Source organism: Arachis stenosperma, chromosome 2, assembly GCF_014773155.1.
Source record: "Arachis stenosperma cultivar V10309 chromosome 2, arast.V10309.gnm1.PFL2, whole genome shotgun sequence".
NCBI lineage: Eukaryota > Viridiplantae > Streptophyta > Magnoliopsida > Fabales > Fabaceae > Arachis > Arachis stenosperma.
The window spans coordinates 16,872,268-16,889,876 of record NC_080378.1 but is presented as its reverse complement, the minus strand read 5'-3'; the positions used below and the strand labels follow the sequence as shown (position 1 = coordinate 16,889,876).

General features: G+C 34.9%; 1 protein-coding gene across 1 annotated transcript; it reads right to left on the bottom strand.

The window, feature by feature from the left end:
- Positions 1-2,368: 2,368 nt before the first annotated feature.
- Positions 2,369-8,442, bottom strand: LOC130962349 (protein root UVB sensitive 2, chloroplastic). Its single transcript, XM_057888571.1, has 10 exons — positions 8,280-8,442; positions 8,072-8,194; positions 6,725-6,813; positions 6,521-6,605; positions 6,193-6,252; positions 5,999-6,092; positions 5,800-5,897; positions 5,454-5,633; positions 4,880-5,002; positions 2,369-4,381 (listed from the first exon to the last, which is right to left on the bottom strand). The coding sequence occupies exons 1-10, from the start codon at positions 8,289-8,291 to the stop codon at positions 3,956-3,958; spliced, it is 1,290 nt and encodes a 429-aa protein (XP_057744554.1). The 5' UTR covers positions 8,292-8,442; the 3' UTR covers positions 2,369-3,955.
- Positions 8,443-17,609: the final 9,167 nt, after the last annotated feature.

The window sequence follows — 17,609 nt, the reverse complement described above, 5'->3', positions numbered from 1 at the left end:
GATTTGAAGAGAAGAAAGTTAGCGGCTAATCTAATTTTTTATTTTTTTTTTGTATTCGAATAATTAATGCGCATTATTATTTTTTTAATTTAAATATATCTTTTGATAGTAATGTGTATTATTTTTACCCTTTAACATAAATTTTTTAGGTCCGTCACTGGGATTGGATATGTGCCTCAAAAATAGAGTCGGTCATTATTTAGGGTTAAGTCTAGATCAAGGCGAATCCGACTTCACCCGACTCATGTGCATCCTAAGAAAACTAAAAAAGGTATATATATTTTAAATTAATTCCAATATTATGTTATATTAATTATAAGCTTATTATTTTATTTTTAATCACACTTGTTGAATTAAAAAATAGATCAAAGAAGTATCAAATTAGAATTTATAGACAAATTCCAAGTTCAAATATAGATATCAATTTTTCAGTAACAAATTTATTCTTTATAAATAAATGTATCATAAATAAATTTTTTTATAAAAGTTTTTTTTATAAATTATTATTAAAGTTTTAAAAATTCAATTTTTATTCGATTTAGACCCGATATAATTGTGACCTAAAATATTTAAATTTTATCGAATTTAGAATCGAAATAAAGTCTAAAAAAATAGATCCAATGTATATTTAAAACTGAATTTAAGTTAGAACAAACTCATCGATCCGAAAAAAAAAAGTTAAAACAAACTCAATTTCACTTTACCCATGTGCACCCTGTATACTATATTCATATGTCCCCTATGCATTGACGTATCTACGGAAATCTTAAACCAGCTGATTAATGTTTTCCACATGGCTATTAATAATAAACATGTAAGCAGTACAATGAATAATTAGTTTTCTGGTCGTACGATTTTTGGCTGATTCTCACATATTCTCTGAGGAGAACCAAACATAACATATGTATCCTATGTATGAATATTCTCAAATTCATATTTAAGACTTCAATTTTAATATTTGGACAATATTAAATATTTTATACAATTATTTACTATTTTTTGGGATAGCTATTCATAGAATGAATGTAAAAGATAGTTTATTTTAATTGATGTATAATTAACAACTATATAAAATATGTTTAGACTAATAATGGTGTACAAAGAAATTAAATCCTATATGTAATTGGATGGTATTGATTCAATAAATCTAAAAAAATGTTTACATGTATCTTGTATATGAATATTCCCTGATCTATATTTGATTGGATCGTGTTGATTCAAATAATCTAATAATGTTGAGATGCGTACGGTTTACTAATATTCTATTTCAGAATATTCGAAAAATCTAAGAATACAAAATAACTAGTTTATATGTTTTCAGTCAAATTTTAATAATTTATTTTGAATTTTTTTATCTATTAACATCATCATTAAGTATAATATAAGCAAACTTTGTATTATTGATGGAATAACAGTTCTTATATAAGCCTATTTAAATTCATATTTGTTTCTATTTTGATAATGTCATTCTTTTTTCTACAAATTTATGCGTACATATAATGCAAAAAAAAAAAAAAATTATGTGAAGTTACATCGTAAAAAATGAGAGCAGCATTATCATTTTTCTATAAATAATGTGAACAAAAAACTATAGAAAAAACGAAGATTTATATAATGTATTTTATACTCTAATTGTAGACTTCTATCTTGTTATTGTGTAGTATAATTGTCAAACAGGGAGGTTTATATTGCAAGCATTTATTGACCTATAAGAATGTTATTTGGCCAAATCTTGAACTAATTTGAGTCAACCCGTTCACACGTCTCCCCTGCATACTCTGTTCAATTTTTCATAAATGTGTTTTTTTCCCCTCAAAAACAAAAATTATGCACCCCTATCAGAATTTGAGTTCAAAAAGTTGGCCAATATCAAGTGTTTTACCCAATTATCAGGTCAAAAAAACTAATACTGAATAACATTATTTATTTATTTATTTTGGGCACAACAACAAAATAACTGAATTACTGCCAAAGAAGAGTTAATGCCTAAGAAAATCTAGTTAATCATGAAAACATGCCTTCCGATGTTCCTACTTTATGGAAATATTCCTAATTCACCGCCAAAGTCCAAAAGATCATTTGATGTAATAATTTAGAAGAAAACAAGGTTAATAGCTATTAAACATAGATATATAGAATACGACACACAGGATATACTTACACCTGAATTTATTTTTTTGTAAGACATGGAGGCACAATATATATACACAAGGTATTTTTTAATAAATAATAATATCTTAATATTTTATTGAAATTAAAAAATAAATTTATTTTACATAATTTCAATGTCTTTTTTAATTATATAAAGTACTCAAAATAATTTAGTATTTTAATAAATAATATACATTATTTCTAATATCATCTCAAATATAAATGTTTTTCGTATCTTGTCTCAACACTAAATTCCAGGTCCAAATAAGATAAAAATACTCAATCCATAGATGGCCTCCCCACGTACTCGATCTCCACAGAAGAGGTCGGATTTGACACAAATTTCACCCCAAGATAGTCGGAATTCAAGATTAGCTGGCAGATAACCCTTATTGAAATAAGTAATTGCCCCTAAAATCTCCCAACCCACTTCCAAGAGTCATATCTCAACTTCCCTAAGATAAAGGAATGGTTATCCTCCTTAAAAGGTAGAACTACTCCAAATGTGGTTATTGATTCACCACTATAAATACACCGACACCCCTCAGGTATCTCTAAGTTTCAATACTCTAAAAAACCTACTTAACCCCTTACTAACTTAGGCATTGGAGTGTCTTTGCAGGTACCACCCCCATTCCTTCACACACACAAGTCGAACGAAAACCTAGTCGGAAACCTCCTCCTTCAGGCGATTGGGCCAACCCATCAAGTCCAATCCGTTAATCTCCAATTACCCATCGTAATAAATGTTAAGACAATACAAAATATACCGACACGTAATAGTATTTAATTGTGTCCAAATATGTCAAGAGAAATCTTTTTTTTTATCAGGACACAAGAAATATGTGTCGGACAAATGTTAAATAAGTGTCCTCTGAAAATGTGTCCCATATGCGATTCCCGCAAAGTATTCTTGCCTCATAGGTTGATACAATGATGAAATCACCTATCTTAAAATCTCCTCCTTATCACTTTCCTTATCACTTGTCTCACCAATCGTCTCTTACCAAAGTGAAAGGATAAATAATAAAATTTTCGGCAATTTCTTATATATACCTTCCATGGGACAAGAAATAATTAATGATATAGAGAAAGGACAATGATTTGGAGACGGTTAAATTTTATTCCAAGTGCAAACTATGGAATACAATATGCACAAATTTTCAAAACAAAGAGAAGTATAATATATTAATGGTGATGAATTATTGACCACAAGTTTAGAAAATACATAACCGAGTTATTCTAATTACAAGAGATATAGTAAGGGATTAATAGGAGGAGCACATGTAAAACACTTCTTGCAATAGTTATTCTGGTCGTCTTGAATTTTCATAATTAATTTCATCTTACTGATTATCTCCGTTTATTTGTCACAAATATTGACCACAGTACAAGTGCATATGTAAAATGTTTATTGCATTCATTATTCTAATCTTATTGATTCTCATTCTTAATCAATTCATGATCCGTCATGTTTTCCTTAAAGCACACGAAAAGCAAGGGTGTAACATGTCATGTAATAGTTAGTTAAATAAAAAATGTTTTTATAACATAACCATCATCATATTCCACACCGGCATATCATCCATCTATTATTGAATGGGGCGCGTGTCCTAGTTTAATTGGAGCCCCATGCCCCATCCAACGGTACATGAATGATATGTCGCTGCTACAGAATACAATGATGGCTACTTTCAAGTTTCAAATGACCAACATCAAAGAACTAATCAAAACCATTTTTTGTATGCATCTAGTGTCACAGAATAGATGAAAATACCTACGTAGTCCCGGATTTATAGGAACGCTAAAATGCGAAGCGGCTCCCGTTTCCATCCAGAAAACGATCCGTGTGCCACCCTTTGTTCTGCAGTTCTTGTAAGAACACCGGGAACACATCATTCATTTTCTCATAGGCTTCTTGCAGGGTACCGACACGAAGCTCACCAGAGGCATTCATGTTTTCCGCCGCATAGGCAGCGACTAGCCAACCTCTCAATGCATCTTCACCACTTGCATCTTGTTCCAGTACCATGTCGGTGCATTTGTCTCCGTGATTTAACAGAAACTTCTCCCCAGGGAATAGTTGCCTTAACTCAAGAAGTCTTGAAGGCTTAATCACCTTTTGCAAAGCCCTACCAACTCTTACATTTCCGGCATCTTCAATAAGTCGCCCAGGAAGGAGCAAGTCTTCTCGATATCTTAGATCAGCAGGGCTCGACACATTTCTTGTCTGGCTTGGAATTCATTTAACAGTTAAATGACAATGCAATTATTCATATAAGGTTGAATTATTCTGAAGTTCCTATAATTTCACTTAATTTTCTATTATTGTATTTCAATTAAGTTCTTATAGTTTAAACATTTTTAATCAAGTCTCTATATGTACATACGTATTTCAAGCAAGCCCATCTAGTTTTGCAATTTTTTTATCAAACTTCCTATATTGTACAAAATATTTCTAGAACAAAGTGGTTCATCATCCAATATAAGGTTTTTTATTCCAAAACTTTTAAACTATAAGGTCTAGTTGAAAAGAATTTTTAAATTATAAATCCTGATTGAATATTTTTGTATGATGTAAAGACTTAACTACAAATGTTTAAACTACAAAGACCTGATTGAAAATTGAGTTAAATTATAGAATCCTCTAGAGTAATCAAACGTTCAAATAAAGAAAGGAAACAGAGAAAGAAATAGAACTCATTTAAAATAACAGTTCAAACCATACCTTGACAAAATCAGCTACAATCATAGCCGTTCTTTGTGGATTCAATGTATTGACAGGAGTGGCCCTCATTTCTTCAGCAACGCTGTATATATGTATAATTGATAGTAGAGGGTATGCAACCAACTGTTGACAAGTGTTAAACAATCAAGCAGTTTGGAATAATTAAAAATGCATAATCATCATTGAGATATTTAGCATGGTTAGTTATATCTCTCTAGAAGCTAAACTAATAAAAATTGCTTCTGTTTTGTTGATTATTGATTCTAATACAAATAAAGAAATATATATGAAGTATGAACTATGCCATTGGTCATAAGTGCATAGTAAGCAACATTAGGTCATTATCTTGAAACCACAGCATTCAACAGAAGTTAAATTTCAAGAGTATACACTGCACCAGTGACTAGTTATATTGGTGCGGCGCTGCCTCAGCTTGTTATCCTATAAATGCAAATTCTTTCACGCTTCATACATTCCAGTAATAACTAATATTTTATTCATCGATTGTTAGCATAAAGAATAGAATACTAAATGTTTGAAAAAATTTAAACAAGATCATAATCTCTATCTATACCTTGCCCTGCATGGATGCACAAACAGTAGATGCTAATTGAATTCCAACTCCAATTCCAAAAACGTTAAAGAGAGTTGAAATAGCCTCCCCTTTAGCAAAGAGGTCACTGAGATTTCCTTCTTTAGCAAATGCTGAATATATAGGTAATCTAGTAGCTCTTGCAGCAACAATTGCCATACCCTATCAAATCCAAAATAACATTAAGTTATACTGAAATATAAGATTAGCAGGACGATGACCAGTTAGTTTCACTAGCACAATACAGAAAAGTTATCTTTCATGACAGACTGACTTAGTTACATCACAACAATTAATAACACATAAATGCTAGTTTAAAAGATTATACCTTGGCAAAATTTCCTAGTCCTGCCATCTCAAGAAAAAGATGTGGGCATAACGGGGAAAGCACTTCCAAGCCAGTGCCGAAATCATACATGGCATCAGCTAGTAGAAGAAAGTCTTATCATAGTTAGACACCTTGAGAATGACAAATAAGAACCAAATAAACATGGAGGCAGAAAAAAAGCTTTGGAAGAAATGTAAACCTAAAATTCTCCAAGTTTTAGGCTCGGAATCCATTCTTGAACCCAAATTGCTACATATTATCGTCCCTAAATGTTGCATACCATCCTTTAGAATCTAGAAGCCAGAAAGAGAAACAAAATAATATATCAAACGGATGCTATAACAACTAGTCTGAGAAACCGTCAGGCATTAATAGCAGAGTAACGCCAATTACCCAACTAACAGCAGTTGCTTGAGCAGGTGTGGGCCGCAAGCCTGCAGCAAACAGCAGTGACTGCAATAGGATAAGCAAAAGAAACCTAGTACACCTCTTCATAATCAAGTGTTTTATGAAGATCCATTTGTTAAAAACTAAATTCAATAAATAAAAATTATCATGTCAGCATAGCTCCATTCTATAATATGAATAAATAATATATGAACTAAAACTAATGCCATATTTTCAGTCATTTGGCAAGCAGGTTTTAAATTCCGAATTCAATGATATAAACTTATTCCCGATTACATGCTTTGTTAAGAATTTTAAGTTATCAGAAGAAGACCTGAGTTGATAGCACAGATAGTGCTGCACTGGTGAGATGTTGCAGTGCTCGAAACTGTGTGTATCTAAGGTAGCCTTCGTTCACACTGAAAAAAAAAAAAAAAAAAAAAAAAAAAAAAAAAAAAAAAAAAAAAAAAAAAAAAAAAAAACTGAAAATCTGAACTAGTGTGCCCATGATATTAATATCAGGAAGAAATCAAATGACCTGTAAGGATATCCTGAGGGGAAAAATTTATTCAGGAAAGACTCAACTACCCTGCGATATAATGGTCTGGAATCATCAACGAGCTTTACCTACAGAGCCACAAATTGATACATGTTATGGTGCAAAAAGTGAAGGATTAGCCAAACAAACTCTTAAAGAAACTCACAAAGCAAACACAGTACATAATTTCACTTTCATGTCCAGCACAATACATCACAACTTCATGTCACAAGCTAAGATGATAACATTCTTTTAGTTCCTTGATTAAAATAACAAATCAAAGCTATGGCATTAGCCATGATATCAGCAAAAACTCACCAGCTAGAAAATATTGTATAACTAGAATTAAGAGACAAACACAAAAAGCAGCATAGCAGAAAAGCAATTTATGTGTTATGAAGGCAAATGAACTGCTTTGATCATATCTCCAACATTATTAATGCAACGATTCATGAATTTTAGAAAAGGATACAACTTTTAATCGGGATTCTACAATATTTCCAAATAATGGAATGTTTAAGAGAGAGGGGGGGGGGGGGAGGACAGGGAAAACAAGTTTTTCAAGTTAAGAATATATATCATGGAACATTTCCTTTATCATATTTAGTTTAATAAAAATAACATGCCATCCCTAAACTGCTAATCATTTTCAATTTGGATATCTTTTTTGCTTACTATTTTTCTAAAGTAATCTTATCAATGGTGAAATGTAAATAATCACAAGACCATGTTTATTTTTAATATTGAAGGATCCGAAATTCCGAATCTTATTTGAAATGAATCAGACTTCAGACTTCAACTAGCCCAACTATAGCAAATCGGCTCAGCACGAATCAAACTCGCAAGCTTAACAAGTTATTATTTTTAACTAACATATTATTGCCATGAGTTTACTTTTGATACATTATTGAACAAGCTTTTAACAGGTTTTTAACTAACATATACAATTCAAGCACCAAGCATGAAAATTGATTGGTTTTATTGATGCGACAACACATAATTTGATGTATATAATTAAATTCTATTACCATTACCGGCATTTGTGAACATAATTCCCTACTAAAAAAAAATCAGTAATTCAAAATTGCCTATAGTTAACTTTTAGTTCCACGGAATCCCCAAACCCGACGGACCAAGACTAATCCGCCGGGAGCTCTATTTAAGGTCTACCACCGTTGCTGCAAGTAAAAGTCGAGATTCGAATCCCAATACTTTGCTTAAGCGAGTGAGCTTAACACTCAACGAACTCAATTGGTCAAATGCTTGTAGTTAATAAACATTGCCAAATTCCGAAGCCAAAATTCAAACATGTACACATCAATACAAACACGAGAGAGAGAGTCGTACGGAAAGTTGACCAGTGGGTTCAAATTGGAAACGATGAGAAAGAGAGGCAGTGGTCTCAAACCAGAACACAGGACCTTCATCTTCTTTCTCTGCTGAACTCCTCTTCTGCAGTTTCAGCTTCTCCTACAATTTTCGAGAAGAAACAGAATCAGAGCAAATGAGAAAAAGAAAAGGAAAAAATTTATTAGAAAAAGGAAAGAATAGGTACCAGTAAATTCATGGTGTAAAAGAGAATTGGAATTCAGAGGGGGAAAGAAAGAGATAGGAAGTGGGTAATGCCGCAATGGAATAGAGTATAGACTTTGCAACACCGCAGTCCGCACCGCAGTGGACAATATCCGGCTATCTATCTTTACCCATTTTTACTTTTTGGAAAAGATAGGTTTTGAAAAGAACAAAATTTACCCATCCTCTTTTTTAATAGTAAATATATTTTTTTTATCTCTGTTAAAAATTTTTAAAATATTTTTAGTATTTAATTTATTTTAATTTTATTCTAATTTTTTTTGTTTATTCTAAATCTACTTCTAACCATTAACACTTTCTACATCAATGACGGATGTTAGTGATGTAGTAAGAAGACAAAAAGTACATTCATGTAAACTTAAAGAACTTGAAAATTTTCATGAGGATATATCAAAATAGAAAATATATTTAAATTTACATTAAAGGATATACAACCCCAAAATTTTTGCACAGGAGTTCTCCATAGTTATGTAAGTCATGCTTGTTGTTTATTGTTTCTTTGTTATGATATTAAACGTGAGTTTAATTTTAATATAATGATAATATAAAATATTTTATATAATTATTTAATTATATTTATTATTTTAAATAATTATTTTTATTAATATAATAATATATAATTAAATATATATATAAAATATATAAAGTTATTCATCTAAAATTATTGTTAGAAACAAGAGACGAAATTGGAGAAAGGATTTGTGTATTATTGAGTATATTCAAGTTGTCTGGAATGATACAATATAAAGGGTATTTATAGGTACTAAGAGAATCGTAATAATAAGGACGTAATCTCCTATAATAAATATTCAGATATACTAAATATTATATTCTAATATCCCCCTCTGAGTTTGAAACTTATTTAAAACAACGAAATAAAAAAAACTGCATAAACTGATAAAACGGGTGCAAACGGAACTGCCGGAAGGAAGCGCAGACGGAACTGCCGTTTGTTTGAAGGAAGCGCAGACGGAACTGCCACGAGTCTGAAGGAAGCGCAAATGGAACTGCCACTTGTCTGAAGGAAGCGTAGATGGAAGTGCCGCTTGTCTGAAGGAAGCGCAGATGGAACTGCCGCAATCAAAAGAAACGGAACTGCCAGAAAGAAACGCAGACAGAACTGACGCAAACGAAACTGCCACGAGAAAACGCAGACGGAACTGCCACGAGAGAACACAAACGAAACTGCTGCGAGTGAACGCACACAAAACTGCTGCGAGAGAACGCACACGAAACTGCCACGAGAGAACGCAAACGGAGCTGTCACGAGAGAACGCAGATGGAACTGCCGAGAGAGAGCGAAAACTATATGATTTCTTCTTGAGAATAGGTAAGCAGCGGATGACGATGGTGTTTGATCATTCGACTCGAAAAAATACAAGACAGAAAAAATAGGCTAGTCGGTGAGGTGAAAAAGTATCAAATTAGTGACAAAAGAGAAAGAAGAATGGCATCGAAAAAAATGCAAAAACTATGGCAATTTCATCACAAGAAAAACAACCTATCCTCTTCAAGGAGGATACCATGGCTCTGATACCATGTTAGAAACAAGAGACTAAACTAGAGAAAGGATTTGTGTATTATCGAGTGTATTCAAGTTGTCTATTCAAGTTGTCTGGAATGATACAATATAAAGGGTATTTATAGGTACTAAGAGAATCGTAATAATAAGGACGTAATCTCCTATAATAAATATTCAGATATACTAAATAATACTAATTGATCCTAATTGATCTATAATTATATTCTAATAATTATTTTACATTAATAATGCATTGAAATTCATTTAACTTTGAGAAGCCATACTTTAGGATATTTTGTTTTCTGAGAGTGAGTGGAAGAAGAAAAAAAAGAGTTAATAGTTAAAATCGTTTTAAAAAGATTATTCGATCTCCATTTCGATCCCTGAAAAATAAAATTAATCAAAATATTCTTCGAAAGATAACCGTGTTAGTGGAGTTCGTCTTTTCGTCATCGTAGTTGATGACGTAGCTAACGGTAGATGAAGTGGAACATCAACTGATAATAGGGCACACCCAAAACGACGTAGTTTTATTTTTTTCCCTTCAAGTGCTGAAACGACGTCGATTGATGTTCAGAATAGACATCCAAATCTTCCTCTCCATCACCACCTCTCATAACAGTCACCTCTCTGTTTCGCTCCAAAACCTTTTTTTTCTGGTGTGAAATGCTTGTGTCCGAGGTGGTACATCAGCGGTGGCGCTGCGAGATCTTGTGGCATTCAAAATCCCTGATTTAGAGCGTTTCTGGCAACCCTTTTGCAAGATGGGTACGTGTCAGTGAACGGAGGCGGAGGCAATGGCGATGGTGGCGGCGTAGGTTCTAATAATGGTAGCGGTGGTGGTTACTGTGACATGAGCTACTATTCTTCGGGTTTTATTTTCTTTGTGGTGATTATGTCAAAAGTTTTATTCTTTCCTTTGTTCTGTATTTATTGTTCCTTCTAGAATTTTTCTATGCAATTTTTACCTGCAAAGATTCTACCCATTTTTCAAGTACTAGTATTTTGTTAGTGAAGTCAACCTTTGCATTCATGTTGTTATTGTTACTCCTTAATTCTCTCGATGTTAGAACCAATGAACCCTAATCCCAATCTCAAACATAAATACCTCTTCTCTTCCATGTTGATGGCGGTGGCGGCTGTGGGGAAGTACTATTATGTGGTGGACTGAGCCTCCCAGAGTTATTTTCATGCCTGTGTAATCAAATCTCTGGATTTTAGAGATGGATTTATTAGTGATCAACTGGTATATCAAGTTACCTTAATATGAGTTTTATCCATGATGCAGAGAAGTTGGTCGGTGAAATACTCAACAAGGATTTTGTGTCATGGAACTCCTTGATTTCTAGGTTTTCGAAAATGGATCACCTTGATAGGTGTATCAGTTTGTTTTCTATGATGAAATCTAAGTTTGCATTGGAATTGAATGAGCTTATATTACTATTTGTTATCTCAGTTTGTGCTTCTACTAAGACTAAGAATAAAAGGTCAGTATCTTCATTGTTGTACATTGAAGTTGGATATGCTAGCCGAGGAATGTATAAAGTCATTCAACTGGAGAAGAAGACTTATTTATGATTGAAATTGGGATTAGGGTTTTAGGATTGATTTGACTTAATTTAACAAACTTATTTTGTCATTGTAACGTTTGAGGTGTGCCACGCTGTCAGTTAACGTTCCATATCAGTGAATGTTAGCCAGCTCATCAACTAAGATGACGGAAGGAAGAACTCCACCAACACAGTTATCTTTTAGGGATCAAATTGGAGATCGAGTGATCTTTCAAGAACGATTTTGACTATTAACTCAAAAAAAATGACACCAAATGAGATTTTAAATTCTATTATCAAAAATTAATTAAAAAGAACTTTCTTAGCTGAGTCGGACAATGTCTTATCACATCACATACTCTGCTTGCTATTTTACTAGCGTTCATAACTTATTTGGACGGTATTAGTTGTTGGGGATATATTTGGAATAAAAAAAGTATTTTAAAATAAAATTAAAAAAATTAAATATTAAAAATATTTTTAAAATTTTTAACAAATTTTAAAAATAAAAAATATATATTACTCTTTTTTTAATTAATATCTCTCGATGGATTTTGTGTTAATTTTTCCAAAAAAAAATTACTCCATAACTAACCCCTAGAAAATTTTATTACTTGACTTATCGACTAAATAGCTCAACATACGACCAGCTTAGAAAAAATTAGAAGGTTGGGAAACTAGATTTTTTTTTCCAGTTGAAAACAAGTTTTTAAAGAAGTTAATAAGAGTCTATTTATCATATAAATGATAGGAAAGTTTTCAAATGGTCCAGGCATCTTTATTGGAACTCTGAAGATCCATGTACGGTCAGGTTAAAGGTTAACATTTTGTCTTGTAGCATCTCATGGAATATCCATTATATCCCTACAATAAATTTAAAAGTCACCATAGGGGTAGGTAGGTGGCATCAGCTGAAAGAAAAAATGAAGCCAATTTATAGCTGAGCCAGCTGATGTACAATGTTGGTGGGCTAGAGTTTTTTGGTTGACGTTTTTGGCGGGGCAGTAGTGGGCCTAAGAAGAGCAAATATTAGAGGAAATAGTGTCGGCATCCTCGGATTGGTTAGGTCTTACCTGGGGACAAAGTTATTTGGAGTGGAGGTCGTTCGTCACCGGTGGTGGGTGGAGCTCGTCGCGGTAGGGCGTGAGGCTCTGAAGGTCAGTCGCTGCCTGCCTGCTGTTGCTTTCCCGGAAGGTCCAGCAGACAAAACCAGCAACCGGTCCGTTGGGTGGTGGTCGTTGTTGTCACTTTGTTTATCCCATCAGTTTAGTTTCTCATCTACCATCGCCGTCGTTAGTCATCCGAGCAAGTAAGCGTCCCTTAGCCATGTTAATTTATTTTCAATTAATTTTCGATTTCATTAACCTATATTGAATCTGTAGCCGAATGTTTTTATTGTTGTTGAAGTAATGTTATGTGTTAGCTGAAAGGGATGCTGTTTTTGTGGTTGAAAGTTATTAGAATTAAATGTGTTGGCCAAAATGATAGTGGCCTTAATTTGTTGGTTTGAGTTGAAGTTCTAGGGTTTAGGGTGTGAGTAGACGTGGTGTTCCCATCGCCCTGTGTAAGTCCGTCCACCTTTGAGACTCATTCTGGCAATTTTCATTTTGTTTTCAATTTAATTTCTCCATCGTGACTTTGTTTTTGAAAGTTTAACCTGTCACTGAAATAATGGAATTTTTACTACTGAAATCTGGTGGTGTTGTTCTTGAAAATTCTGATAAATATTTTATGATATTGTTGAAAATTTCTGCGATGTGTTAATGCTGGTTTAACCGCATTGTCGACCTCATTAGGTGTATGAGCATAAATTGTATTGTGAAAAAAGAAGAATCTACCGAGTTTGTTGCTTAATCCCGTGACAAATCCCTGAATTTGCTGCTTCAAAGAATGCTTTATACAATTCGTTTTTTTTTTGTGTAAAATCCTTCGGTATTTATTTTGTGACAACTTGGTTTGTAGCTGTATTGGTAGCAATGTTAGGAGGTAGCGGTGAATGTGTTTGGTTCTCTGTGACGTAGTTGTAATGCATGTGGTGTTTTTGCAAGTCTGTGTTTGTAGTTGGCAAGTGGAGGCTGTGAGGATGTTGGAATCATGTTGGATAGTAGATGAGTCGGTAAAGTAAGGGCTTTTTATCTACGTAAGTGCCAAAGAAGTTTGTGTAATCCCTAGTTTATTGTTTGTTACAGTTTGACATGTTTGTCTTTTAGGTAATAATGGCATCAAGTAGCAAGTTTTGGAAGGATGCGTGTATGTGGAATGAGCCTCTTGCGGATTACTGGATGGAGGGCAACGGTGGTGGGTCGAATCCACAGGTACGATGGGTATACGTGCCATTCTGTTTTTATAGTCTGTAGTATTTGTTAAGTTTGCAAAATCGAACTTTCACATTTTAAAGAAAAATGCACTACTTCCATCTCTGACAATGAACGTTGACAAGCAAATCCTTTATTAAATAGATTGGCATGAAGATCTTGTTGTGGCCAACCATTATGATGGTTGGGTAAACTGTATGTTAAATTATAACATGACAATGTTATAATTATATTGATTTTATAATCCTGAAAAGAGTTTTTCAGGTCAAGTTTTCAGGGTTGAATTAATAACCATGTCAGTGCCTATGAACATTGCATTTGCAAAATTTACTTTGAAACTAATTTAAAATGAAAGGCTTTGATGGGCAAGAGCGTTAATATGCATGGATATGCAATATTTAAACAGAATTCATTCCACCTAATGTAGTTGGTAGCGAAATATTTGTCTTAATTTTTTAGGACACAATGTTTGATACGAGAGTGGAGGAAGATGCTGAGTTATCCGATTGGGAAGGAAGGGTGGCTTCAATGTTGCCCGGATTTTTGGGTTTGGATGTGTTGCGAGCAGAAGATGTTCTTGAAATGGAGTTCTCTTCACCTCAGGAGGCAGGCGGCTTCTATAACAATTACAGCCGACTAAAGGGCTTTGCATCACGGCGAGGCAAGACTGTTAGAAACACTGCCGGAGAGATCGTGCGGTACACTTTTGTTTGTAATAGGCAAGGATTTCGAGAGAAGAAATGGTTGGAAAAGGTTGATCGCAAAAGGGAGCATAAGGTAGTAACCCGATGCGGATGCATGGCGGAGATGAGGATAAAGAGGAAAGACGGTAGTGGGAGGTGGTATGTCTCGCGTTTTGTCGAGGAGCATAACCACGAACTTGCGTATGGGAAGCTTGTTGATTATCTGCGGTCACACAGGAAGATATCTGAGGTAGAAGTTGCTCAACTAACAAGCATGAGGGAGATTGGGATTAGCATACCTAAGATTTATGAGTCTTTCGCAGCACAACTAGGGGGTTTTAATCTGGTAACATTCACAAAACAAGATATATATAATGAGATACGGAAACAGAGAGGTCTGCAAGGCGAAGATATAAGTGCGGCTATTACGTACTTGGAAGGTCTGGCAGGCATGGATGGGAAAATGTTTTGGCGTTACAAGTTGGGGGCAGGGCAACACCTATGCAACTTATTTTGGAGCGACGGTCGTTGCCAGGAAGATTATGGGATTTTCGGCGATGTGCTAGCATTCGACGCTACGTATGGCCGCAACAAGTACAACCTACCCGTTGTAGTCTTTTCCGGAGTAAACCACCACAACCAGACATGCGTATTTGGAACAGCAATGGTCTCATGCGAATCGCAGGAGTCATATATTTGGGTTCTTCGCCAGTTTATGAAATGCATGCAAGGTAAGGCACCGCAATCGGTCATCACGGATGGCGACCCGGCCATGCGGATAGCAATCCAGTCTGTATTTCCCGATGCACATCATCGGTTGTGTGCCTGGCATCTGCTGAGGAATGCGACTGCTAACATAAGCGACCCGAGATTCACACAAATGTTTAGACACTGCATGTTGGCAGATATGGAAATCGATGAGTTCGAAGCGCATTGGGAGGCAATGGTCAACGAGTGCGGTGTTAGGGAGGTTGAGTGGGTTAAGGACTTGTACACCAAAAAGCACGCTTGGGCCACCGAATACATCCGCGGTAGATTTTTTGCTGGAGTACGGACGACCTCTAGGTGCGAGTCACTACATGCCAAACTAGGGAGGTTTGTCGAGAGCAGGTACGGGGTGTTAGAATTTGTCAGAAATTTTCAAAGGTGTGTGGATTTTCTGCGTGACACCGAGGACGAGCTAGAATTTTGTTCATGGTACGGAACACCTGTGCTACAAACAGAGTTTGTTGAGCTGGAAAAGTCCGGGTGGACGATGTTCACCCGCGAAATGTTTCTCAGATTCTGGGATAGCCTGAAACGGTGTGTTTGCGTTAGAATATGTGAAATTAATGACACTGAGAACCCTCATGCATACACTCTCCAGAAGTATCGAAGGCCTGAGATGAATTGGAAGGTTTATAGGGACCCTGTCGCGAACAGATTTACTTGCACCTGCATGCGTATGGAGTCGTTTGGTCTTCCTTGTGTGCATATCCTTTCCGTGTGTGTTAGGCTTGACTTAGTGGAAATCCCTAAAAGCCTAGTGCTGCGCAGGTGGTCTAAGGCAGCCAAAATGGAGGTCCATAACCAATGTGTTGAGCAACACACTGCTGACCGAAGTGTGACCTATAGGACACGATTGGGTGCTTTCTCCCAGCTATGTAAGCGTTTAGGGCGCGTTGCTTGCATGAGTGATGAAGACTTCAAGCTTTACTCAAATAAGCTTCTGAGTGATGCTCTCTTCCTTGAAATAAAGAACGGCCTCAGACCATCAACGGATGATATCACAGCAGCACAAGATTGCGGGGTGAAGGACCCGATTCGTGTTAGAACAAAAGGCACGGGTCGGATGAGTCAAGGATGTGGGTCTGCCCCGAAAACCAAAAGAAAGTGCAGCACATGCGGGAAGCTAGAGCACCGGAGGACTAGATGCCCCAACGGAGGCGCACAACCTTCATCAAGGAATGATAAATCACCTGCTGGGATAAATAAACGCAAGCGATCAAAGGTTACCACGTTACTTATTCCTGCATGGACTTTTTACTATGATACGTTACCAATAAAACTAACTCTATAAATAGGTTCAATACTGATGCAATTTAATTCTTTTAACTAAATTAATACTGTTCTGGAGCAGCAGTAGTTATTTCATTATTATGTGTCTCAATGTTTTTTATCTCCAATATTCAGAAAATAAGTCTGTGGGTATAGAAAATCAACATAGTAATTAATGCACGTAGGGGATTCTTGATGTGTTATTTTTTTGTTTACCATTGAGCTGTATGTTAACAAGTAATTAGTTTTGCAGGCATATGATATGGTAACGACGATGGGGAAGAAGCAGTCCTCATCGTAATAAAATTAGAGTCAAAACTACCTTTCTGGGCTTTTCTTAAAGCAGAATGTTACCAAATTGTTATTGCTAATTACCGAGTGCATACTCATTACTAAGCCACTGCATTGTTCATGCCTCAATACCATCCGTTATCATTTCATTATGCTGGTGTTTACAGTTCTGTGGTTTGACGTTCTTGTTAATGCAACAGGCACCCGTCGTTGTCGCAGATAAAACGCAGCCTGAAAATCCATGTCAACCCGTAGGCTACATTTGGGACCATTTTTCGAATGGAGAAGTCTGACGACGGTCGACTGATATGTGAGCTGTTATTCCAACTATGCTGTAACGAAGAACATGTTATGCTGAAATTGCATTTTATTCTGAGAACTTATGTATGCATATGGGGATATTGTTAATCATAAACTGCTAACTCTAGTTTATATGTTATTTAACGGCCAGAATGTTTGGCTCTGGCCTTACTCCCTTTTATTGGTAATAACCAATGCTGCCTTGTCGATTCGAATTATAAATTCCATTATCCACGGGATTATGCTGCTAAATTGGATTTTCCCTGTAATTACCCAATGATTTTGACCTTCTGCGGTCAGAATCGATGCATGAAGCTACTGATATTGCTAAGGTAAACCGTGAGTGTTTATTATACATGTGTAGTATAACAATTCATTTAAATGTAAGTTTTCCTATATTAAAATATTTTTCTTTCCGTAAATCATAAATAATCCTAAGCTTTAGTTTGATTGCCTTGCAAAATTGATAAATGTAATATTCAGAAATAATCAAGCCCCTTCAAACATATTTATAAAAAAATTTAAAAATATTTTTCTCTTCATACTGACAAAAAAATCCTTTATCTTAGAGATCTTGAAGTTAAAGAATATTTT